General features: G+C 43.7%; 1 protein-coding gene across 1 annotated transcript; it reads right to left on the bottom strand.

Moving 5' to 3' along the window:
* Positions 1–318: 318 nt before the first annotated feature.
* Positions 319–22,055, bottom strand: LOC306802263 (glycerol-3-phosphate acyltransferase 3). Its single transcript, XM_079306202.1, has 12 exons — positions 21,793–22,055; positions 13,083–13,155; positions 7,161–7,431; positions 6,031–6,105; positions 5,442–5,531; positions 5,162–5,255; positions 4,666–4,781; positions 3,507–3,562; positions 2,950–3,035; positions 2,399–2,527; positions 1,839–1,918; positions 319–1,005 (listed from the first exon to the last, which is right to left on the bottom strand). The coding sequence occupies exons 1-12, from the start codon at positions 21,940–21,942 to the stop codon at positions 879–881; spliced, it is 1,347 nt and encodes a 448-aa protein (XP_079162328.1). The 5' UTR covers positions 21,943–22,055; the 3' UTR covers positions 319–878.
* Positions 22,056–25,199: the final 3,144 nt, after the last annotated feature.

A 25,199-nucleotide genomic window follows, 5' to 3' on the forward strand; every position in this document is an offset into this window, starting at 1 on the left:
TCTGGAGTGGCTCTCTTGAGAACTTCAAGCCATTAACAATAATTTTTGCAGATAGGAACTCCTGACAATCCACAAAAATTCATCTGTCATAGCCTACATTATCCAACCCTAACTGTACCTTACCTTTACAGTTCCAGAGCTCAAGAAAGCAATTTCAAGAACAGCAATGGGCAGGGAGATTGAGGACTTGCCCCTCATCTCCCCTCAGGCAGCACTTCTCAATAAAGGCAATACCATGTTATAAGGCAACCAAATTCCTCATGGTCCATGGTCTGTGCTTTTGGCAGGCAGCTCCTTTCCCATCCTGTAGGGTCTCTGCAGCCCTTGCTTCCATTCCTTCCTTGCACATCCAGGTGCAAGCTAACAAAAATAGTCAATCTTACAGTTCTGACAACATCCTAAAGCATGTTATTTAAGCATGTTATATACAACAAAAAGTCTGTGAGCAACAGGAAAAAAAGGACAAAATTTTGTTATGTTTAAACCTTTAAAGTACCATGAACAAGAGGTATCTTCACAAACAGTGTCCTGACAGCATCTGTTCAGAATACTTCCCTTCATCCTTACAAAAACAGAAAAACTGAGGTTTTTTTTTTCATCTTCTCACTCTGCAGGCATTCAGCTTGGGAATACCAGGAGCTGCAGTGCATCATCACATGAAGATGGAGAGGGGAAGGATAGTAAAAGAATGAACAGGAAGGAACACAGAGACACTGCCCTTGGCAGGCTCTGCACCAGCCACACAGAGAATATGCATACACACAATGAAGGATTTTGTTGTTTCCTTGCTCTATTTTTTGTCAGGTTTTTTTAATTTAAAAAAAACACATTATTCCTGCTAAGGCTGGTTGTGCAAAGTTACTTTTCAAGAATCACAATCAGTCTGACTCAGTTTCTGCAGACAAGCTTCCTACTGATCCATTTCTCACTAGCATCTTGCTGTAGTTTTTCTGCTGTTCTTCTTTGAAAGTATCTTTGACTTTTGCTCGTTTCAGACCTCCATCCCTGGAACAGAGCAAGAGGGAACAGTAATCCATCAGGGCTGTTATAGTTATTGTTACCAAACCATGCATTACATTAAAAATCTACAGTTGATTAAGCTAGGTAATCTAAATTAATATTATTATTATTAAAGGTTTTTCTTCAGAACTTCTATAACATCCAATTTTAAGGACACTTATTAAAGCCTTTACCTTAAGCCACAATGCTTGTGCAGCTCAAATTTTGAATTCAGCCCATTAGAGCAGTCTATTCATGTTGGTAACAGGCTGTACCTACAACAGAAATCTCTGGCAATCTGGGATGCTACTTCCCCAATCTGTAGAGACAGCCAATCTTCTGCAACACTACAACTGTGCATTGCCTTACATTTTTCAGAGCTAAGTCTCATAGTTGACTCTATTTGCCCATTCTCTTCATCTGGATTTTGCACTCAAGTTTGTGTCATATGAAATCTAGGCATTATCCTGCTACTCACTGAGGCAGGACATGAGAAGGTCAGAGAAAAAGGCCTCAAGGCCCATTTTAATTTTTGTTGTTCATCAGATTTGTCAAGAGAACTCTTTTTTGCTACTTAATGTCAACATGAGAAACAACTGTGAATGGACCTACTTCAAAAGATCAAGCCTTTAGATGAAACTCACTGCATGCTACATGCTCCAAAAACTTCATACATCTTTTACTTTCACATATGCACATGTGGAGTTACTCCATTGCTTTCCCTGAGTGGAATGAAGTGGTGTTGAATGTTATCTGCCACAAAACTAAGGAAGGAAGCACCTATCAGTCAAACTAACCACAAATAGTCCATTAATTCTAACAAGGATGGCATCACTCACCAGGGGAGTTCAGTCAGTCCTCCTTGGCGAGCAATGGCTGACCTCACTCTGTTGGCAAACTGAACAGCATCTTCACCTTCCTTCAAGGGTCATAAATTCAACAAAATCAAAGCAGAGAGAAGTCAACTGAAACAGACTTTCATAACATTTTTTTATCTGCTGCCTCATCAAATTAGCTCACTGCCAAACAATCCACTCCTTATCATGCCAACATTACAATCTGACATTTCTATGTGATAATAGCTCATTTTTCCACTAGAGTGTTGAAATTAAGAGAAAATTTTGCTTCAACAAGATGTAACATTACCATTATTGCTACTGTGAACAGCATTGCATTTACTGCAATCCTTTGCATATTTGATGCACTGCTGATGGTACCGAGCTGCATCATAAAAAGCAGAGTACAATCATACATCAGTCAGCACTGACAAAAATCTAGTATAAAACTGATTTGGAGACAGGGTGGGTAGAGGTTTTTGGGGAAAAAAAAAATATAAAAGTGCACTTGTCAACACAGTTAAGTTCTTAAATAGCAGTCAGGCAAGCAGGTGCTGGATTACCTTTCTAACCATTGGTGGCAAGTACCACACATTGCAAACGATGGCCCAGCTGGTCATTATTCGCAGCAGGTAGCTCACGATGTTGTACTTGCTGCTGTTCCAGAAGGCATCTCCAAACTGAGGATCATACTGCAAAGGATCACAAAAAACAATTGATTAAGCCTTTCCCCAGACCATCACAGCCTCTCAGTCCTGGGATTACATGGCAGAACCAGCAGCATATGCCACCCATCTGCCTGAACAGACAAAAGAATTAAGTCTATTGTGAGCATGATGCTTCCCTTCAGCACTGGGAGGGACTAGCTGGATTTCTCTTCCTTACAGCTTTCTGAGGAAGAAGCTGACCTCATCAGGGCCTACCAGCCAGGCTCTATAGGCTAAGGATTTCACTTTAATTTCAGCCACTTATTCTCCAGGAGCTATCCACAGCATATATCAAATTGCCAGAGCTACTGTGCTTTCAATAGCAGCTGTATTGAAACAGCTTCCTGCACCTCTGACAAAATCCCATCCCAAACTCTGAAATTCAGCAGCCAGCTATTTCCACTTACTTTGATTGCAACAGGATAGATTGTCCCTCCTATTTCAAAGCTCCCCTTCTTGAACATCATTACAGATGTATTGTTTATGCAGGTGCCTGTCCAGAAGAGAAAGTCATTGCTTCACACAATCATTTCAGTATAACACAACATCCACACACAGGTCTTACCCATAAAGGGCCTGCATTTGCTGCTCACTGAGTCAACCATCTGTCCCCTGCTTATTTTTAGCCTTTGTCTTGTGACTGACTCCCTGAATGAGGCCAGAAGATGTGCAAAACAAAAAGCATAATGCTGAGGTTAAATCTGTAGGACAACAAATTAATAATTTCAGGGCAAAATAAATAATCTTCCCCTTCTTCTGCCTGTAGCTGCTGCCAGGAGAAGCAACATCCAGGGACAGTATTGTGTTGTCTCCATGTTTATTCATCTTGCATTAAAGAAGGAAACCAGGAATGCCCTAACCAAGTTGAAGCCAGAGGTGAAGATGGATTTGAGCAGCAGAAGCCATGAAAAGAGAACAGGGATGACATCTACACTGAATGGGGATAAGTAGTTCAGCTTCTTACCTTCTGGAAAGATTAAGATTGGGAGCTTGCTTTTGTCTGCCACATGTTCCCTGAGTCTGTGGAAGCAGAAGGAAAGCTTAAAAAACAGCTCCTTTCTACTCTTCTTTCCCCAGGCAGAGATGCATTAAAAATACCTTTATGTACTGTGTATGTATGAAACCAAAGCCTTTTACTAGACACTAATTTGTACTTGCTTTTCTTTTCCACAGAAACTGAAGTTTTGTGCCTGCCATCCCTTTGGCCCCTGGAGCATTACCTTGAGGCAACATCCTGTTTTCTTTCCTCCACATTATTTTACTAATGCCTGTCAGAGAAGCTAACAATTACATGCCATTGAGCCAGTCCAACTAATCAACCTTCAAGAAATTGCCTACATAGTAAGAAAAACTTACTGATGCAGTGGTGCATCCAGCCTCTGTTGTTTAACAGCTTATTTCTTAAAAAGGGGACTTCTAAATGTCTACAGCTCATACTACTTGAATAACTTTTGGACAACTTGGCAAAGCTGTGCTGTGCAGAGGCCAATAAGCCAGTGAAGAAATTAACCTGCCCAAATTAACCTAAAAAGTTCTCTACAAATTAGGGTAAGTTTTTATCTCTGTGCACTAGAGTGCATTCATGGGTATGCTTTTGGTGACATCCTGCAGAAAATCACTTTTGTACACAGCTTATATTCTTACAACAGGACATTTTGCCTCTCAACCAAAAAGAAAGCTTTTTATTTTTGGTGGCTCACAATTTCCAGTGAAACTGAGACAGTTTTTGTCACAGAAAGCCAATTTTATCATCAGTATTTCTTCAACAGAAAGTACCAGAATTTAAGTATCTTTATGTCCTTCCAAAACACACACCTGAATTCATCACACATGAGTTATTATGCTGATGGCTTCCCAACTGAGATGCTTTGTGACTGTCTACATTCCAAAGCTTCCCAGAACCTTTGATCTGAACCATGACATGCTGTATAAACGTTTCAAGCCTTCCTTGGTGATCTGGGAACTTGCCATTCTGACTGCAAAGCCCACACAAGCAAGCACACTCGGGTCATTCTGAGCAATGCAGTGTGCTGCACACCCCCCCCTGCAACTCATTCCCAAATCCAGGTCTTTTGAGTGCCCCTCCTCACCTCTCCAGGGAGGCAGCCCAGCACACAGCTCACCTTTTTGTCACTAGATGGCGGTCCTTGATCTCGGAGCGCTCGAACCAGACGTGAGGACAGGCTTTGACCGTGGCTCGCTGGATAATGCCCATCAGCCCACCGTGAACCTGGCCCACCTGCGAGCCCAGCAAGGCACATCAGTGTCTGAGACACCTGAAAGGCAGAACCTCCTCCTCTCCACCCCAAGAAAACCCAACTGCACTGGGAAGCTGCAAGCCAGGATTGAGCAGTGACCACAGAACTGTTAAAATACATTCATTTGAGAGCATCTAGACACTGTCTCAGGTACTTCAACAGATGAGCCTGGCATTGACACTCCAAGGACAACTTTCCCACTACATAATATAGACCAATTTCAGCACAATTTACACTTCTCCCCACTGACCAGTGCTCAAGCAAGCATCTCTGCAGTGAAAATTAAGTACTGAAGTCCACAAGCAATACCCCCCAATCTTTCCTGGCCCCTCTGCTGTAGTTATCTCAGAACTCCTCATACCATTGCATAGCATCCATCATTTGTCAAAATGATCGCATCTATCGGTGATGTGTGGTTGGCAACACAAATTCCTCCTTTCTGAGGCCTGTTTTCCCTGCAATTACATATTTTGTTGTTAGATGCCAGTGCACTAAGCACCACATAACACACCAAATATCTCCATGAAGCTTCAGGTGAGTCACCCTCCAGTGTGACATCACCTTGCAGCTCAGGAGAGCAGTTCCCAGTTCCAGTGGTATGACACACACATGTAAGCATACCCACACTTTTGCTCACTCACTTGTTATGGTAATGGATAGTACCAGACAGAGCTCTGACGAGGACACGGGAGCACGTGAGGTGAACCACTTCACTCAGGTAGTTCTTCACTCTGAAAGAAATCAGACCTCTGAAGCATCCTGGAAAGCAGCTAGATACACATGCAATATTCTCCAGCCTATTCAACATAACTCAGGGCTGAAATTTTCCTGGTATTCTGGAGCACAGAGGGATGACCCCTGCTCTACAACTCACTTGCTACAGCAGCTCAGCCAAGATTCATCATATCCTTGGTGCCACTTATCTAGGCAAGGCTGTCCCCTCTTTGCTGGGTGTTTTTCATCCCAGCACTACTACCTGCCCTACAATGCCCCATTTGAGTATCTCATGGCAGCTGCAGGAACCCATCAGAAATCATCAGCCTCAGTGCCAAGACTGGTAAGAATCCAACCTCAGCTCAAATTCAAAATGCCACTAAAACAATATCCAAAAATTTGTAGGTAGAATGAATTATCAGTAGTCTGTTATAAGTACAAATCTGTCCGCTCCTAATCTTCAGGTGCTTACACTGATGCAATTTAGTGAGTTCATCCCTCACACACAGCACCTACCTGCCATTTGGCAGCTGTCCCACTGCTGTTGTTCCCACAATCATGGATGCAATCCCAATGGCAGCGAGGGTAAAGCTACAGACAAAACAGACATTAAACCTAAGTAAAGAGCTTTGCTCACTTTAATAATATTTTCCTCCTTTAAAATGGAAAGGGATTGCAGAAATTCAATTATTTCTCAGATACCTGACTTATGCAGCTCTCTAACTCAGCAATTCCCTGACCTATTGCTTAAAGTCATGGTCTGGCAAAGGCACCATGTTGGAACCCAGAAGCCTAAGAGTTTTGAACTTTTTGTGCTTTTTGACACTAACCCCAAGGGAACACTGCTTTTGACTTGAGGCCTTGGAGAAGGCTTCCAAGTTTGAGTGATAAAGTTAGAATCATTGGTGTGTAGTTAGAAGTATGTAATCTCACATGATGAAAGGTTTTGAATTTGGAGTTTTTAGAATATAGTAATAGGTATAGCACAAGGTGGACATTCTTGGGATTTGTCTCTCCCTTCCTTCTTCTTCATGATTTGAGGTAGCAGTTTTCAGTTGGATAAAAAATCCCGCAGTGCGGGTCATGGGTGTTTAGTTATTGGGTCAAAAGTATAATAATATAGGTGTTAGCTTTTAATTAAACTATTTAGCTTTAAAAACCTTGTAACTAGCTAAATCTACCTCTATTTTGCTCACTTTTAGCTAGTAATTAGAAGTGCTGCAGAACTCTCTGTACTTGAAATAAGATTCAAAGTCTGTATGAGAAATCCTTCCCCTTTGTGTTTTAATCCTAACTCTGAGTAAAAGAAAAAAAAATATAACAAGCCACTAATAAGTGATGCAACTAAACCCATTAGCAGCAGATCCAGACACTCCCATGCACACGGTGTCAGGGAGCTTTAGTTTACATTCATTTTGCCAATACACATGGACTTAGGGGAAGCATTCATGGAAAAAATGACCACCAGCCTTACTCTACCCTCCACAGTGAATAAGGGCCTCTTAACATAAAGGGAGCCTATAAAGTTAATACTTTATATCTGACAATACTGCTCTTGAGTTAAAGAAAGCTGAGATGACATTTACCAAGAGGACACCAATTTAGCTGCTCCCAGGCTGACAAAACCCCTCAGCACCAGAGCTTACCGTAGGGGCAGCAGGAAGCAGTACCGCACTATCACCCCGATGACCCACACAACAGTCAGCCTCAGGCTGATGTAATGGAAGTTGACATTAGTCCTTGTGAGCAGATTCCAGGAGAGCAGCTCTTCTGAGGAAAATCGTTGAGTGACTTCATCTTCCACAATGGCCTCAAATCCTTTTCTGCAGAAGTAGAAAATGTGGGAGAATTCGAAGTCTGCTCGATGCAGAAGGGAGATTTCTTTCTCCATAGGTGTTTCATCCCTTTCAATGATACCTTGGGAAGGAAAAGGATAACCACCTGAGAAAATAATTCTGTGATGTAACAGTCACCCTCCAGACCACCTGTCATTCTACATTACTCAAGGAGACAAATTTACTATCAGAGCCCCTCCTAGGGCAGGAAGAGAAGCTGTGCAGTTGAACACAGCATACCCTGCAGGAGGCCACTTCCAGTTCCCCCTCCTCACACCAACACCTTGAGCAGCAACTATATCCAGCTCTGTTACCAACTGAACACAAAGCAAGAAGGCAAGCCCTTTCCCACCATCTGGCATGTTCTCAATTCAAACTTTATTCAGGACTCTCTTGTGCTTTCAGAAGAAATCAAGTGAGACCTTGGCCTTTCCATTCCCTTCTGTGCTCTGTGTATTTAAGGGCATTCAATCTCCTTGATGGAGGCTTTCCTATTGCCTATTCCCATCTTTTTTCTGGCATTCTGGTGTCCCACAGCTACAATGCTGCCAAAGCCCCAGACCACAACACCGTGCATGGACCAAATACACTTCCCTGCCTTCACAGCACAAATATTTTCTCTAAGTATAGGCAGACCACGCTAATTTTTTGTCTTATTTAAAATCAAATAAAGAAAAACCCTCCAAAACATCATGTCAAAGAAAGTTGTGCCTAGAGGAGCCTTGATTCAGTTGAGCACTAACAGCTGTTTCAGTTGAATTCTGACTACTTAATGCCTGGAGAGTAACCTGGAGGGCTCAGAACTGCAGTGCAAACAAGTATTCACCTTCCTCCACCTTTTCATTTTTTAAGCTTGTGGTCTGATAAGCACAAATTTCTCATCAGAGCTTTCAAAGGCAAGAACAAATTGTGTAAGCTAAACAAAGATCAAGTAGCTGTTTGCTGGTAAGCAAGTCTGGCTCCAAAAACTGATGACCAAAGAAATCTAGAGTAACAGTTAACCAGAACAACCATCCCCTGAGACATTCAACTTGGTTTACCAAGGTCCAAGTTCAGGTTGCCACTCTGTCAGATACCCTCTGATAAATTGCATAATCTCTGTGCTTCCATGCTAAGATAAAAAAAAAGGGAAAGGACACATAACCCAATTTCATCAAGCTACTAGGAACTTTCCATGTAGTAGGATGTGTTTTTGCAGGAAATGTTCTCTTAATGAAGTCTTGCCAACAGAAAATCTCTCCATATATTTCCTGTGCCAATAATTGTAACATTCAAATTACAAGTGATGTAGAAAATCTTCATATGGCACATACATATGAGATAACACAGGAAGTTCCAAGATACAAGTCTCACAAACAACTGAGGTAAACTTGCACCAGCAAGCCAACTCACTGCATTGTCCTATCACAAGCCTACAAATATAAACCATTAATATGGCCAACCCAAAAAGCCACATGCTCCTCAGGATCTAAATAACACAAGCCTGCATCACAACAAACATTTACCAAAATGGACTATGCTTATGTCATATGTTAAACCCAAACCAGAGCTCTAGTTTTTGATTCATTTTTCCTTGCACTCAGAAAATCTCCAAACTGTGAAATAACCAGGATTGTAGCTGAGTAAGTCTGACCTGTCTGCTCTGTGCTGCTGGAAACAGGTTATGTGCAAGAAACCAGGGGAATGCTCCAGCACCCAAGTACCATCCCTCTCTCCAGTTCCCAAAGCTGGGAATGTTTCCTCTTTCAGCCCATTCAGCACCACTCAAGCAGCTGGCCAGTCTAGCTCCATCTTCTCAGCTGAACCCAGCCCAGGGTTCAGGTTTATCACACTGCTAGCAAGCTGAGGTAGCAGGGCTGTAATGTCTTGCCTCATCAGCCTGTGCTGTCATTGTCACATGACACCCCATGCCAGCCCAGCTGCCCTGCAGCCTTGGGACAGCTCCTCCGAGCCAAGATCCCGGCAGCACGTGAAGGTACTACGAACACAATTACACACACGCTGCTCTGGTGATGTACTTGGCCTTCTTGTAATCACAACTCACATTTAATGGCCTTTAATCTCTTGGCATGGGCAGACCTGAGCTTGCCAAGGGCAGCACTACTCAGGAGTACAGCAAACATTACGTTCAACAAAAAAAAAAAAAAAGCTATAGTCACTGTTTTTTTCAGTATTGCAGCACAAGCCCCAAGCCTTCAAGCTCCCCTACTCCAGTCAACTAATTGTACCAGACTCAAATTTGACACTGTCTACTTACATTGTAAGTAGATCTACTTAGCAGTATCTACTTAGTACTATCTAGTAATTAGCTCCTTAGTAGTATCTACTCATGCAGTAACTAGACACTATTAACATTATTTGCATAAGCTTTTCATTAATTGAAAGTAATTTTCAAATCTCTTGTCAGCACTTTTGTCTGTTTTAAACCCACCACCTTGAAGACAACCCAGTCAGCAGCCCACAGTGAGCTGAGAGGTCACTGTGATTATTTAGCTGCAGTGAGATAGACATCTACCCTTCAGGCACCAGCTCAGCCACTGGGTCCAGCACATACTGCCCTCTAGCAGAGAGGGATCTTGAGGTGACAGCACCACATAATTTCCCATGTAAATACATCAGCCAGCATTTCTCTTGAAACTGTTCCTTACCACACCACCAACACAAGGGCACTGGCTGCCCTTTCTGCCAAGAGATGTAAAGCACACTGGATTTGACACTGCAGAGAAAGGTGGTGTCTCCTCAACCGTGCCCACTTGTTTTTTTGGGGGTTTTTTTGTTTACTGAGGGACACAATTTCAAAGTGTTTGGGGAAGACCACTTTTGCTCTGCCAGGGAACAGGGAACTTACCCTTGCACATACATCTGCAGTGCTTCCTCCTATCCTGACCCCCCTCCTAGTACTGGCTGGATGGTCAGGAAAGACGTAAGAGGTGATACACACATGCTTTCAGCATTTACACAGAGGTGCATGCACACACACATAAACATTTACCTTTACCCTGTTTTAATCAACTACTCTGTAATTCATTATCAGCAGGAGTTTCTCCTCCCTCAGTAAATATTGTGTAATGCAATTGGGCCTCTCTGTCTGCTCATGTTCTGTAACCTCAGGGGATGCCAACTTATATAATGCACTCTTAGACCTACACCTGCCTTGGCCCTCAAGTACTTGCTTCCACAGCCAGGAACTAATCACAAGTCAGTTACTCCTCTGCTTAAAAAATTCCCAAGAGCAAGATATAGAGCACAGCTTGGCACCACATGTCTCCCCATACTTTCTCAAGTAAGGAACAGTTAAGACTCCAGCTTCTAGCAGAAAGAGCCACCTCCAGCAGGGAAAGGTTTTAACTTTTTATTTCAGATATACAAAGGACATTAAAAAGGGCTTCAGGCTAGCACTGTGATTGTGCATCCCCATCCATAAGACTGACTGAATGTAGCCTGCATGCAATCATCTATATGAATTACCTCAGGCCATTTTTACTGTCTCTAATGTCCTCCAGATAGTGGAGTACACTCAACTTAGTGCAGGTTCTGAACCACAGCACATATTAACACTACACACCCCTCAGCTGCACACAGGAGAAATAGCTACTTGTAGCTTTTATTTTTATTTTTAAGATAGCTCAAAGAACAATCTACTAGACAGGACATCTCTCCCTTGATGTCTCTTTACTGGAGAGGAAATAACTATGTGTAAGAACAATCAGATGTCTAGGAGGGTGACAGCCAAAGCAGCACAGTGGGGTCTCTTGCCCTCCCACTGGCCCATGACATGATGGGGCACCATCAGCCTTATAGGAAGAAAAAGGATATCTTCCTGCACCACTGACAACCTGGGAAACAGACATGTCCCTGACAATTAGCTGAAAGGACTGCTAACCTTGCCTTTTCCCCTTTCCTCCCAAAAAACACCACAACTTTCAGGACACTGGTGAGTGATATAGGATGTACTTTCTCAGCCATTTAAAAGTCAGCAATTAAGCAAGAAAAGTTTTAACCTGTTTTCAGAGCTGCTGTGCAGTACTCCAGGTTACTATCACAGGTGCTGACAGTTGTATCTGCTGCCATGGAAGCCAGTTCCATGCCTGGCCTGCAGACAGTGTGATCCCAGTGCTTGCAGTAGTGCTAAGGACATTTATTTGGAGCTGAAACACATACCCAGCTCAGCAATTCAGTCCCCACTGCTGGATCATGTTCACATGAGCTAATCCACAGGCTCAGGTAACAACTGACTTGTCTGCTAACTGGCAGGCTGGGCCTGCTTCCAGCTGTGCAGCCTAAGGAGGGAGCACACACAAAATGCTTACACTGCTGCCAAATGCTGTCAAAACAGAGCAATTGAATAACAAAACTGAAGCATTCAGGAACCAGGAGGAAACCAAGTGCAGGCTGCAATGCTTTGTTCAGCCTTCTCCTGTTTCCTGGGCAAACAGACTTCTCTCATGTCTCCAAAGTCTTTAAGCCAACTCTGACCTACTACAGTCTACCACAACTCACACACAGTATGGGTTAAGATATGGTTAAAGAACTAATTTCAAAACTAGGCTAAAGGAAGAAAGATGAAGCAACTATTCAGCTGTCTTTCTACAGACAGTGAGTGTAAGAAGTTTGGCAAACACTGATACTAACTTCAGAGGGTAAAAGGTCAATAGCACCAGACTGAAAAAAAGACAAGTAGCCCACTACACACTTTCAACTTGCAATCCTACCACAGAAAAAACAATGAGCTTTGGAAAGAAAAGTGCTGTCCAACAAACTCTTAGATCTCTTCAGAGAATATGAGTGTACTCTAAAGTTGCAAGCATCAGGGTAAAGACAAATTTCAAGATGAAAATTAACCTCATATTTAAACACAAAAATTTCCATCAGCTGAGAACAGTCTCCATCTTCTGCTCTACTTTGTTTTGTTAAATTTCATGTTGCTTCATACCCTTTATTTCCTTATCCCCAGATTTTTCAACTACTCAGTACAAGTCAGTAAAACCAGCATTTTATTCTGCAGGAACTGTTTGCTAGCCTGTAGCACTGCAAAACTATTAGATACATAATTGTGCTGGTTTTCACTGGGGCAGTTAATTTTATTCACAGTGGCTGGTAGAGGACTGTGTTTTGGATTTGTGCTGAACTCAGGGTTGATAATACAGAGATGTTTTTGTTACTGCTGAGCAGGATTTACAGAGCCAGGGGCTTTCCTGTTTTTCCTACAGCCAGGCTGATGAGGAAGCTGGGGGTGTTTGGGAGAATGGGAGGAGGCACAGGCCAGACAGGTGACCCAAAGTGACCAAAGGAATCTTCCCAACTGTATGGTATCATGCTCAGGGTATAAAGTGGGAGGAATGAGGAGGAAAGCAGGACATTTGGAGTGATGGTGCTTGTCTTCCCAAGTTACCCATGATGGGGCCCTGCTCTCCTGCCTGCCCATGGGAAAGCAGGAAATTCATTCCTTATTTTGCTTTGCTTGTGTGTGCAAATTTTGCTTTCCCTGTTAAACTGTCTGTTATCTCAACCCTTGTGTTTTCAGGCTTTTACCCTTGTGGTTCTCTCCCTGATCCTGCTGGGGCAGTGAATGAGCAGCTGCCTGAGGATAAACCATGATTTTCAGTGAGCATGTAACACCCCACCTCTTCTCCAGCTCCCTCATGCACACATCTAACTGCTTCATTTGAGAAGGCCTCAGTACTCCAATGTGAGCATGAGTATCATCAATGTGACTTTGCCCCCAGCTCTCACCATTAGCAGTAGGAGTCCGTGGCATCTGTGGCTGTGGCTTTTTGGCACCTTTTTGTAACCGGATAGTGGCCCACTGTGAACAGAAAGACAACATTAATTTCACAAATGCAGTAAAAAGGAAAAAAGTCACCAAAAAAGCCAACAGTTAGTCAAAGACAAGTTGTGATTTTCAAAGAATATCCTCGTCAGGTAATCATCATTCATCTTCCTCAGATGTGTCCACAAATCCAAACCCATACACAGTTCTTATGAAAAAACTCAAATAAATAATAATTAAAAAAAACAAGCAAAAAACCCACTGGGTGCTAGTCAGTACTTCCCAGCTCTGCTTTCAGTCTTTAGAGAGCCAGCTCTGTGCTCCACACCTGTTTCAGCTCCAGTTCAGGTACACAGCCACCAAGAGCCTGAAAGGCCTCTGTCAACCTTGCTATGCCACAGCAGCCACTGAGTCCAGGCTGCATGGAAAACACCAGGAGCTGAGCCAGACACAGAACACACAGCATGTGTCCACAAAGCTGACAGACACATCTCAACCCAGCCTGTCTTCTTTAAGAGTAGTTTCATCATACTGAAGCAAAAAAACCCAAAAAGTCCTAACTGGGTTAAGTGAAACTGAAGTCTGCACACAGCTGATTTCACTAAAAACCAAAAATAGCATTTTCAGTCATGGGAAGTTTCAATTAAATTCAGACTCAACCCAAAAAGGATTGCACCCAAGTATTTTCCAAGCTGAACAAATCTGCCATTTCCTATGACTCTGCAATTGCTTGTTTCTTGGCACCTTCACATAATGGTGGAATGATTTGGGTGAGGAGGGATCTTAGAGATCACCTAGTTCCAACCCCCTGCCATGGACAGGAACACATTCTACCAGATCAGGTTGTTCAGAGCCACGTCCAGCCAGGTGTTGAACACCTCCAGGGATGGAGAATTCCCAGCTTCTCTGGGCAATGTGTTCCAGTTGCCTGCTCCTCTCTGGGCTGAACAACCCCAACTTTCTCAGCTTTCATTCTGAAGCTCTGAGCAGAAAATCACTAGCTTTAGGGTGGGCTACAGAGAGCCCTTCCCCCTGCCCTTAGAAAGGGCTGCCAGCTCCCTGGAGGTTACCTGCTCTTTTCCTATGGAAGGTCTGAGAGAATGAGATTGAAATAGGGAATAAAATAAGCTCTGCTCTCCAGTGAGTGGCAAAGCTTTCCAGCTGCTCTGGCTCCTGCAAAAGCAGGACAGAGACAAGAGACTGTGTCTCATTTCCAGCCCTGATGAGGCTGGAGCCAGCTGAACCTGTTCTCAGGGCATGGGGGTTTCATGACCTCCATCTGACCCAGTTCCAGAGAGCTTTTATATAGCCCTCTATCTCAGGCTTCATTTTTACTGGGTTAACTATTATAATCCTTTTTCCACCCCAAAGTCTGATGTCAGAGAAGCCCTTCTGACCTGAATCCTTCCTTTCCCCACATGGCAGATTTGTTAAGGGATGGAAAGTTCTGCCAAATAAGGCTGATTCGGTGGTTCCCCATTACCTACATCAATTCCTCCTCCACAAGACTTCTTTCTATTTCTAGGAACACTGTTGCAATGGGCATTTTCAATAAAGACAGGTGACATGGTAGAAATGAGCTCATATCAAGAGATCAGGAATATTATCCTGTTCAAATCACGACAGCTTAATCAAAATCAAAGGCATTTTTTTTAAAGAGCATACAGATGATGCCATGCATTTTTCCACCTTTCCCCTCCCAACAAGCTGTGGGACATGGAGATGTGGTTCCTTCTAAAAGGCCAGCATCCTGACTCATACCATTACCACCACCACATAACTTTCCAGTATGAGCCAATACTGCTTACTTCATCAAGTTTTGCTGATTCACAACCTACCCTGCCAATATAGTCACTCATTTTCCCAGCTCTCCTGCTGCTAAGGCAATAGCTCTTTCAGAAATTAATTTTAACTGTAGAAATAACTCAGCTTTTTCTGTAGTACTCAAGTACTTTCAGTAACTTTCTGTCTATGCATCATTCTTAGCAAAGGAAGCAGCACAACCTTCCCAAAGCAGAGAAATTGCAGGGTCATGTAACTCAAGTCTGTTTCCACTGCTCAGATGCATTTATCAGCTCAGCCCTATTCAAAAAAGCACATTCCTTCTTTCTGAGTGGTCTGACCTTTGCTCCTCAGGTTCACCAACTCCAGAAAGGTGCAGCAGCCCACCTGGGGGCTGGGGGAGCAGTGGAAAGAGAAAGCCAGGAGAGGAGAGTTCCCTTTGCCCTCTACCCGTGCCTTCCCAGGCGATGGGAGCGCTGCCAGGAGCCTGACACCAGCGTGGCACCCTGTACAAAGGCTGCACAGAACATGCCAGGGGACAGTGACTTCTGCTCCACAAGTCAGTGTCTGAGGCAGTCTGACATCCCATGCCAGGTCTCTCAGGGGATTTAGGCACACTTAATAAAATAGGAGCATTTGGGCATTCCTAAGGACCCACATCTACCAGATGACACAGCAAACAAGTTCTAAGTTCTCTGTCAGCTTCCTTCTTACCTCAATCCATCATATTTCCAAAAACTATGGTGGTTCCAGCAACCAAGGAGCAAGAAATGAGAATTTTTTACTAAACACCCAATTCTTTCACATATTCTCAGGCACCTGAATTAAAGGCACTACCACCAAAGCCAGAACCTCAATTTTGATGAAGTGAAAAGCTTGTTTATATCCAGGCTGAGAAACTAAAGAGACACCACCCACAGTAATGTGAGTAATTCCCCTTCCTTCCTGCTAGGCAGGGATATGTGCCACCCATCACTGCTTCAGCTGGTTCCTATGCTGAAGGACAATGTTATGCTACAAAGAGCTATCACAATGTGAGCTGGTCCACCCCAGAGAGGGAAAAACAGTATGTTTGTGTATTAGAGATCAAAGCATGAAACAATTATAAGGCATGGCCTCCCTTGTACCCAGGAAATGAGAAAAAGCAGACTGGCAAGTCTTTTGGATCTCTCAGTAACACTGGCACAAATCTAAGTGGCTTCTCCCAGTTGCTGCTGAGCTGGCAGTACCAATGACCTTGGTGCAGACCTGTGTTTTTAGTAGGGATTCTTGAAGCAGCTTTGGGGAACAAGTATAAAACAGGCTCCTATGCAGATTAAAAATAGTTCTATAATGGGGCTACCCACTGAACTGAAAATGTAAAGTTAGAAAACAGCATGATCCCACAACTACAAACATCACAAGTCTGATTTTGAAACTTTAGTATCCCAACTGCTGACAAGAAAGTAGCTTGGATGCTTTAGTTACACAATGCAGAATCTGAAGATACCACACTTTACCAGGCAAGGAAAACATTAACTTTCCCTTGAAAAGTTCTCCCTCCTTATACTCCTAGAAAAGAGGAGTATAAGCATATATAAGCATATTACCAGCAGCATTAAAAAAAAATAATCCAAAGTGACTAAAAGATCAGTTTGACTTACCCATCACTAAGCAACTGCCACACACAGAGGACCTATGGAGTACTTGAGAAACACAGCTGTCTATTTGGCAACTGTCTTATCTGAAATTAGGAAGGGCTTTTGATACCTCCTGTAAATGTGTGATTTTTGCCTCTGAGGTATGACTATCTCCAAAGCCAAACCTGACATGTGATTTCATTAAAGCACCTCTAGACATTCTTTGCTGTGATCAAAAGACAAATCATTAGTAACACCTCAGAGTGTTGCCCTGCTCCTTCCCCTAAGAAATGGGGCTTAGCCTTTCACCTAATTTACCACCTTTACATCACCTCTGACTTAATGTTTGAATTTGTCAGAAGGGAGAGATGACTGAGATCTGCAATCACATGGAGACAGACCACTGGTGTTCCTCTTTTAAAGGCACTGCCAGATCAAAGCCAAAAGTTTATGTGCTAGTTTGGATGAGCACTCCTCCTTGGAATCTCTCCAAACCTCAATAACAACAGAAAGATTGCAGAGCACATCCCACACAATGCCACCTTGTTTAACACAGCAAAATCTGCATGCCAGTAATTAGGTTGTTTTGTGTGAGGCAAGAACAACACCATCACCAAGGAACAATCAATTCCAAGTCAGGGCAAAAGGTCTTCTCTCATCTCCCATGCACCTCTCATTCTGATGGGAAACCCTTGGCACTGCCTCCAAGGAGCTTCCCAAATTCTTGTGCACACAGGAGTTGCACAGCAAGTCCTTCCTGGTGGACAGGTATCCAATGAGCAAATAAGAGTCCAGCTTCACAGGATTACACCAATGGCATCAGCAAAAGGAATGCTAAGCAGCTTCACAAATTCTTCCTTCAAGGCAAGCTCTGAATACAGCTGCTGTTATTTTTTAAACAGCATTTGCTTATCAACAGTGTTCACCTGCTGTAAAATTGAGAGCAGTTTCAGACAAGAGCTGTTGACCTGGAATATGGTACATTAATTGCTGATGCAACCAGAGGAGAGGGCAATCCCCAGCTCTGCCAAATTTACTGATGTGCAAAGACTCTTGATTTTTAAATCTGTGGAAAAAAAAATACATAAAGGCCTTCAAAGGACTGGAATCTATGTTAATACAGGCCGGGGATTTACTTCAAGATTCTGCACAAAATTTGCTAAAATACTATTCCAAAAGTCAGCGTGAGCCCTGTAAACATGTGTGCATCATTCACATCAGGCATGTCTCCAAGACATGCTTCTCATTGCCATCTGAGCTGGCAGCCTGCAGAGCTCTTGGATTCTCCTCTGCCCAGCAGTCCTTGAAGGATACCAATTACACAGACAGAGGCCTTCATTGACTCTGTGCAATGACATTAGTCAGCAAAGCTTGCTGCCCAGGCCACTGAGTTACACAAGCAGCAGTCAAAGCCCACAATGATTCATCTATTTATCAGCTTTGTCCTCTCCTTCTCCCTTCCCCACCCTCACACCCCATATCACACAATCCTGATGGTGAGTCAGGGGAAGAAGCTGCAGCCTGGCATACCTAGGACAAGAGTAACAGTCCATCCCATCTGCCCTGCACAGCCACCACCTCCAGTTTGACCAGAGGCACTGACAGGTCCTTTTCTCCTCACATCTTGGTCCATTCATACTGCCAAGGTTATTTGCAACAAAAGGAACTCGGGCTTAACCTGCAGCTACAGAATAATATTGCACTCTCATCTAGCAAAAATACATTCCCTACAGGCAGCATAATAAGTTATCAGAAATGGCTTCTGTTACAAGGGGCTGCTGTTAAACTCACATGGATCAGTTACAGGACATGAAAAACAGCTACAAGGGCAGCATCTGCTGTGCATTACAGCCAGCAAAAACAGCCACACAAGAAGCACTCTCTCTGCTCACTGCAAGCCCCCACAAAAAGCCTCCAGAGACTGGGAAGGGGAGTGCACTAAAAGTGCTCACAGTCATCAACAAAACAGAAATAAACAATAATGTGATGTTAGTTAATAGCCAGGTTGGTTGTTTCCTGACACAAGTATGACCTAAAGACCTGACTTCCCTCAGGCTGCCTTCTTTCTTAATATTTCACAAGTATCATGCACTGCACAGTTTAAAAAACACAACAATTTTTTCCCATTAGAAAGGGCAAGCAGGGCAGTCTGCACAAAGTGTTGCTGACAACTCAACTGTGTTGCAAGGCACACCCCAAAAAGATAAAACAACCCAGCAGACTGGAAATAAAAAAACCCCAAAGTATTTAACAAGGTGAGCTGCAATCCATCAAGCAGAGATCAACACTTTGGGTGCATTGCTACTGCCAAATATATAGACACACAGACCAAAGCAGTCCTCCAGATTTTCTGCAATCTGATGGAAACAGAGAAACTGACCCTCTGTGACAGAAACCCTTCTATATTAACACAGGAATAAAAGCCACAAGAAAAAATGAGCGATTTCCTAAAAGTTTGCTGAGTTTGGTAATTCAGAAGCAAGTTAATGCACTATCAGCAGGCTTTCAAATAGCAAGTGGTCTGCCTGCTGCACTTCTTTCCACACATTTTCCCTTACCATACTGAAGAAAAATACAATCACATAAGAAACAATATATTGATATAAAGCTGGTAATTCCTAGTGCAGTACTTGAGGGTCAAATGCAGCCCAAGAGAAGCACATCCTCATCTGTACACGCTGCATTTTGCTTAGCAGCATGTACTTGCTGAGGCAGCTGAGCAGAGAGAAAAATCCATTGTGCACCAACTGATGGCCCTTGTCAGAAATGTCAGATGGTCAAAGTACAAAAACACTTTGTTCCTAAAAGGAGTTTTCCCCTCCCTTTTCTTGGATCATGCAGCACCAGGAACAAGCTTCTGGTCTCCTGAAACAAGTAGATTTTTTTTCTTTAATTGTCAGGAAAAAATCATGCACAAGCCCCCTGTCATTTTCAACTTGCTCCATCCCACAGCCTACACAACACCACTGAACACCACAGACTCATTCTTGGATGTCTTGTTTTATCTGGCATGACCTGAAGAGATATCTCAGCAAACTGTAGAACTGTCCCTGAGCTATGGACAGACTTGGACCCTCAAAAGAGATTGACTCTCATAAAGCAGATGTTGTAACCTGACAACACAGGCCATGTAGGGAACAAACCTCAGTCACTGGGTCCTTCCACTAAACCAAGACACAGGATACAAACAGGCAAAACCAGAGAGCAACTGGTATCAGCTGGGATGCACAAACAGCCACCACTCTGCAGTTCCTGCATTCTGGCCCATTAAAAGGGCAACAAAAGCAGCAGCATCCTGGCTGAACACCCTGCAGGTGCAAGAGCTCACCCTCCTCCTGGGAAAGGGGAAAAGGCCTGGGGAGATCCAGGGCTGGGAGAGGAAGAGGAAGCTTAAGGAAGCTATTAAGTTAACACTGCTGAAAAAGGCCTCAGCCTTCAGAGATTGCAGCATCCTGTGACTCCACAGAGCCAAAAAACTCTTCTCAGAAGACTGTGCACACTCAATTCGACATCCAGGGAAGTCTCAGACACTGAGCTAGCAGCACATTTCACTGTTAACATGATAGTTATACCCATCCCTTATAAAAAGACATATATCTTTCCAAATTATTTAGCAACCTACTTCTTAAAAGTCTGATATGCAAGGATACAGTACTTTTCTTAATATTACTCTGATTAATATCCACAGTTTAAATGTTACACATCTTCAGGTGCTCTTGCAGGCACTGCTTGGACCTGGCTGCAGATAATCAGCCTCTGTGGGGCTTCTAACCAAGACAGACCTGTGAGCCAAGAGGAGACATCCCAAAACCAGCCACTTCCTTTCAGGGATTATCCCCATGGAAGTATTCTGAGGACAAAGAATCCACAAGCAAAGCAAGGCCAAATTGAGATAAGCAGAATACCTGGGTGGATTGAGCTTCTTCACTCTCCCACAGCAAATCCAACTTAGCTGACTTGTCTCAGAATACTTACCAATATTTCACTGTCTTTTCTTTCAGATATGCATCATTTTATATCATATCTATGTCCAATATAATTATGTATTAATATAATTTTTAATATAAGGAGCAGCATGCAATTCCAGAAAGCATTTCATGCAAAAGTAATAGTGACTTGCAAGATAAGTCATTATTTCCTCCCTTAGGCAACAGGAGAGCTCTCACAATTAACCATCATCAATATTCCATGAGATACTTCTCCATAATTTTGCCTAAAACATTTTGAGTCACCTCTTGTTGCAACATTTGATGACACTAAAAAATAATGATTAATGATCTAGGAATAAAGAATGCAAATTGTGGTTATTCACAGGTCATCACAAGTCATCTAAACAAGACTATCTCACTAGGCCATCTGGATTGCTCCCTCAGGGTGATCTTTACTTCCTACCTGCTATTCAAATCCTTTTTTTCCACCAATAACTGCATCTTCTCTGCTCAACAGTTATCCTGATACCATTCTCACCCAAAAGCATTGAAACATTTTGACTTAAGATGCATTTAACAAATGCTCATTTAATAGGTGGGAGTTTTTTAGCCAGGCACTGAAATACACGAACAAGGCTTGCCTGAAAACTTCGAAGAACAAGATGAAATTAGACAAAATTTACTTTCCATGGCCACACACAGATGTATATTGCATGGCCACTGACTGTGCTGTGAGTCATCTCACTTTTCCTCCTTACAGCTGTTCCCTTGGCTTGGGTGCCCCTCCTCCTTGGAAAAAGCGTAGTAAATATTTAAATCCGATCGTGTCCAGCAATAATTTAAAAACACTCTTCCTCACCGCTACCGTGAGCTTCAGAGGGAGGGTTTTCCCACACATATTAAACACGCCCCACGCAGAAAGCAGGTTATCTGTGGGAAAGTGGCTATCCCTGAGGATTTAGGGGCAGATGGCAACTGAGGTGCTTGGATGGGAGCTGAGCACCAGCACAGCTTTACTTAGAGCTTTATTTACCCCTCCCAGAGCACGGTCCGGCATCATTTCCCCGGGCGGAGCAGCGAGCAGGGACAGCCTCGCCCCGGCCATGGCACAGCCTGAGGTGACGAGCTTTACCCCGCTCCAGGGAGAGCGCTCAGAGCGGCAGAGATCAGCGCCGACCTCCAGCCCTCCCGAGCCGGCAGAGCCGACGGCAGGCGGGACGAGACCCAGCCGCTCTCCCCGACAGCGGGAGGCAGACGGGACCTCGGGGATATCCAGGATATCCAACCCCACACAGCCCGGCTCCCCTCGGGAACACCCCCTTCCCCTCAGAGCTGCCGCCTACCTCCAGCGTCTTCACCAGCACCCACATATAGGCCTCGGAGATGCCCAGCGAGATGCCCAGCGCCGAGGGCACTATGATGAGCCCGAACACCACGGCCAGCCAGGCGGTGCCCACCTGCCCCACGGCCCACACGACCTCCATGGCGGGCATAGCAGGGCAGGGAAGGGCAGGGCAGGGCCGGGCCGGCAGCAGCTGGGATCCAGCGGCGAGCGGGCGGCGCCGCCTCACGCCGGCCCTAAAGGCCCGCGGCCGCCCCGGCCCGCTCCGCCCCCGGCCCGCCCCGGCCCGCTCCGCCCCGCATCGGGGACCGGAGCGCCCCGGGATCCCGCGGCGTGGGGAGCGCCAGGGCCGGGCGGCGGAGGGCAGGGAGCGATCCTGGTGCGGGAATAAATGGCTCCAACGCGCTGGAGCGCCGGAGGAAGCCCGAAACGAGCGGCTCGGGGAGCAGAGGAAAACTGGGAAAAGCTGCCGGGTCTGTGAATAGCAAATAGGACAAGACAGCTAAAGAATGGAAAAGGGGCAAGAGGTCCGCCTGTGTTTTCTGGCGAGGGTCCAGCCCCACCCAAGCTTAGCCCGCTCCGCGAGAAATGAAATTTGGTGAAAAGTGGCTGTCCCGGCCTGGGATCCAACAAAAAAAACGGAGCTGGAGTCCAAGGCCTAAAGAGCTATTTCCAGGAGAGTCGTGTGGACAAGGGCGTTACTTTCTGGCTCCTATTTTTGGCTCTGTTGTCTCTCCTCCTATTCTTTGCCTCTTCTGGTTAAATAATTTCTCTGAGGCAGAAGCAGGATGATCCCTGATGAAGCCTCTGGACACAACAACCACAATTGTCCAGCTAGACCTGACACTGCCAAACAGCACTTCAGCATCTTCATTCCTCTGAGTGTTTACTTATGATCATGCCCAAAAGGCCCAGTTAGGATCAAGGCCATAACCTGTCAGTGCCATACCCATGGTAATAAAGAGTTCTTACTATCTGTAATACAAGTGGTTTTTAAATATTACAAAGATGTGTGGGTCCAAGCCAATTAAAAGTGCCCAAAGCCCAGGAGAGAAACAAATCAAAATAACATTGCTTCCCAAACTGGCTGTTGTAACACACTCACAGATATTTTAATTTTGTATTTTGTCTGTTGCTTCCCAAGCAGAAAGTGATACAGTTTTTTTTAGCAGTTGTTTGTAAATTTTCATCTGGGGTGCAAATGGCAGAGGCCAAATGCCTGGTTGGTTTGTTTGCATCTGGCATAAAGGAACAAAAGTCTTCATCCAAGGGACAGATGTAGCCAAAGCAGCATTAGTGGATCCTGTCTAGATCCTGAGGAAAAACAGCACAGTGTTCACAGTAATGGGTCAGACAGCTTTGTGTTTCCCTGACATTTCAGTACCTTTATTGCCATCTGAAGCAGGGATTGCAATGCAGCTAATCCTGTGCAAGGCAAAGTGTTGCCTTGTGGGTTTGTTTAGAAAACAAACCTTGAGAACTGAAAACCTTTTGACTCAGTCCCAGTGCTTGTTAACCTCTGCTTTAGTGAAATGGCACACCATATGTCAAATTTGATGCATGGGCAAATTCCTGAGTCTCAGAAGGCAGAAATCCATCAATGTACCTGTAAAAATGAAAGAAGATTCTGGAGACCTCTCCTTGTAATATTCAGCACACGGAATTAAGGCATTGCTTTTTTTTTTGCTGCAATAGCCTGGCTATTGGATCTGCTGGCCCTGTCCCCAGGCTCCATAAACAAAGAGTAGGAAGGGAGCAGTCTCTACCTACATTTCTGTTTTAAGAGCAAGGAAAAGTAGCTGGGTTGGCCCCTGCTCTCACACACAACAGTGGGGAAAACACTGAAATGTATCATGGCAGTTTTAGGCACACATCCTGTGTGAGCTGAACAGCACCAGGACTGAGGCAAGATGCACATATAAACACATTTATTGCATCCAGGCTTCCCCTCCATGCTTGCATGAATAATTTACAAAGCCATTAATGTTAAATGGGAAGGAAAAAAATCAATTCTGTTATGGAGTTGCTTGTAAAACCACCTTCTCTGCCTGGGACAGCAGGAAGGAAACATGCCTGCTCATCCAACAGCCTCCTGGTGACAGAGCTGCTACCAAAGTCCTGTCATGAATGTGCTGAAGTTCTTTACCCAGTGGCCTTTGCCTTTTAAAGATAAAGCTGTTATAAACTGCTGATCACCTCTCTACTGACAAATCAGTTTCAAATTGATTAGATCATTACATTTTATTTGTTTGCACTGTAATCTGTGAGTGCATAAAATTTCTCTGCTGCACTTTTACCAGTGAGCCTGTTTTCCTAAGAGAGGAGGATTTTTTTGTTCAAGCACTAAGACCATACCTTCAGTATGGGTAAGATAGCATGATTCTATTGAAGATACAGGAAGAATGCCACCTTTAACAATTTTCCATGCTTTAATTTTTTCAAGGCCTATTTTATGTAGAAAGGTTAAGGTTAGCCATATTTCTAATGGAGTATTTTCCAAAAAGAAACATCCCATGAGAATATACCAGTATTGCTGTACTTGGAAGAAAACATTTTCATATATCCTTATTTTTCAATTTATTTCACAAAGTACAGTGAATACCAAAAAAAAAAAAAAAAAAAAAAAAAAAAAAAAAAACAAAACTCTGGTTGAAGTGACATGCTTCAAGTTTATCTAAATCAGGTGCTCCAAATGGATGCAAAAACTTATGTTGTTTTTTTTCTTTAGCTTTGTGAGGAGTTTTGGAGATTCTTAATTTTTGTCCTATTACTACTAGCAATAGTGTATTTTTATGTCTGTAACAAGAATATGTTTATTGTCCAAATAAACATGACTCTGTAGTGGAACACATGCTTTTAGTGGAGGTTGGATTGAATTAAAAAACAGAGGAAAAGGGTCAATCTTACCACAATGCTTTTCTAAATTTTTTTTGTTGCTTTTTTTGTTTGTTTGTTTGGCCACACTTATTTTATCCCCCCTAACTATCAGCACCTCTCAAGTTTTGGTGGTATGGAACATGCCTGTACACTTGGTTTCCAGGGTGGGGGAAACCTTGTTAAACCAACCTGGAAAGAGAGCCAGTACCTCATGAGCCAGTCCAGTCTCCCTTTGCTAAGTTATTGCATGTGTTTTTAGTTTCTGGTAGGTCAGATCTAATAAAAAGTAGCATTTCATTTGTCTCCTGTCACTGGATCCAGGCAGCTTCAGAATATCAAAAAGTTTCATCCCATGCAAATATCAGTGTTTTATTGCAAGTAAATAGGGTCAGGGTGGTTATCCCAGTGCTCCCTTTTATCTTGTGCTGTTGAGGAATGGCAGGTAGCCAGCAAACCACTCGGGGGAATTCTGCATCTCTCATCTGTCTTTGGCTGCAGGCAGGTCATGCTTTCTCTCTACCACTGTATTTG

Source organism: Erithacus rubecula, assembly GCF_903797595.1.
Source record: "Erithacus rubecula genome assembly, chromosome: 5".
Taxonomy (NCBI): Eukaryota; Metazoa; Chordata; class Aves; order Passeriformes; family Muscicapidae; genus Erithacus; species Erithacus rubecula.

Coding starts and splice junctions, on each gene's coding strand:
- LOC306802263 (XM_079306202.1), bottom strand. CDS start 21,942: ATGCCCGCCATGGAGGTCGTGTGGGCCGTGGGGCAGGTGGGCACCGCC. Junction 6,106..7,160: donor TGCTTCCTGCTGCCCCTACG/GTAAGCTCTGGT, acceptor TTTTGTCTGTAG/CTTTACCCTCGCTGCCATTG. Junction 4,782..5,161: donor ATGATGGATGCTATGCAATG/GTATGAGGAGTT, acceptor CTGGGCTCGCAG/GTGGGCCAGGTTCACGGTGG.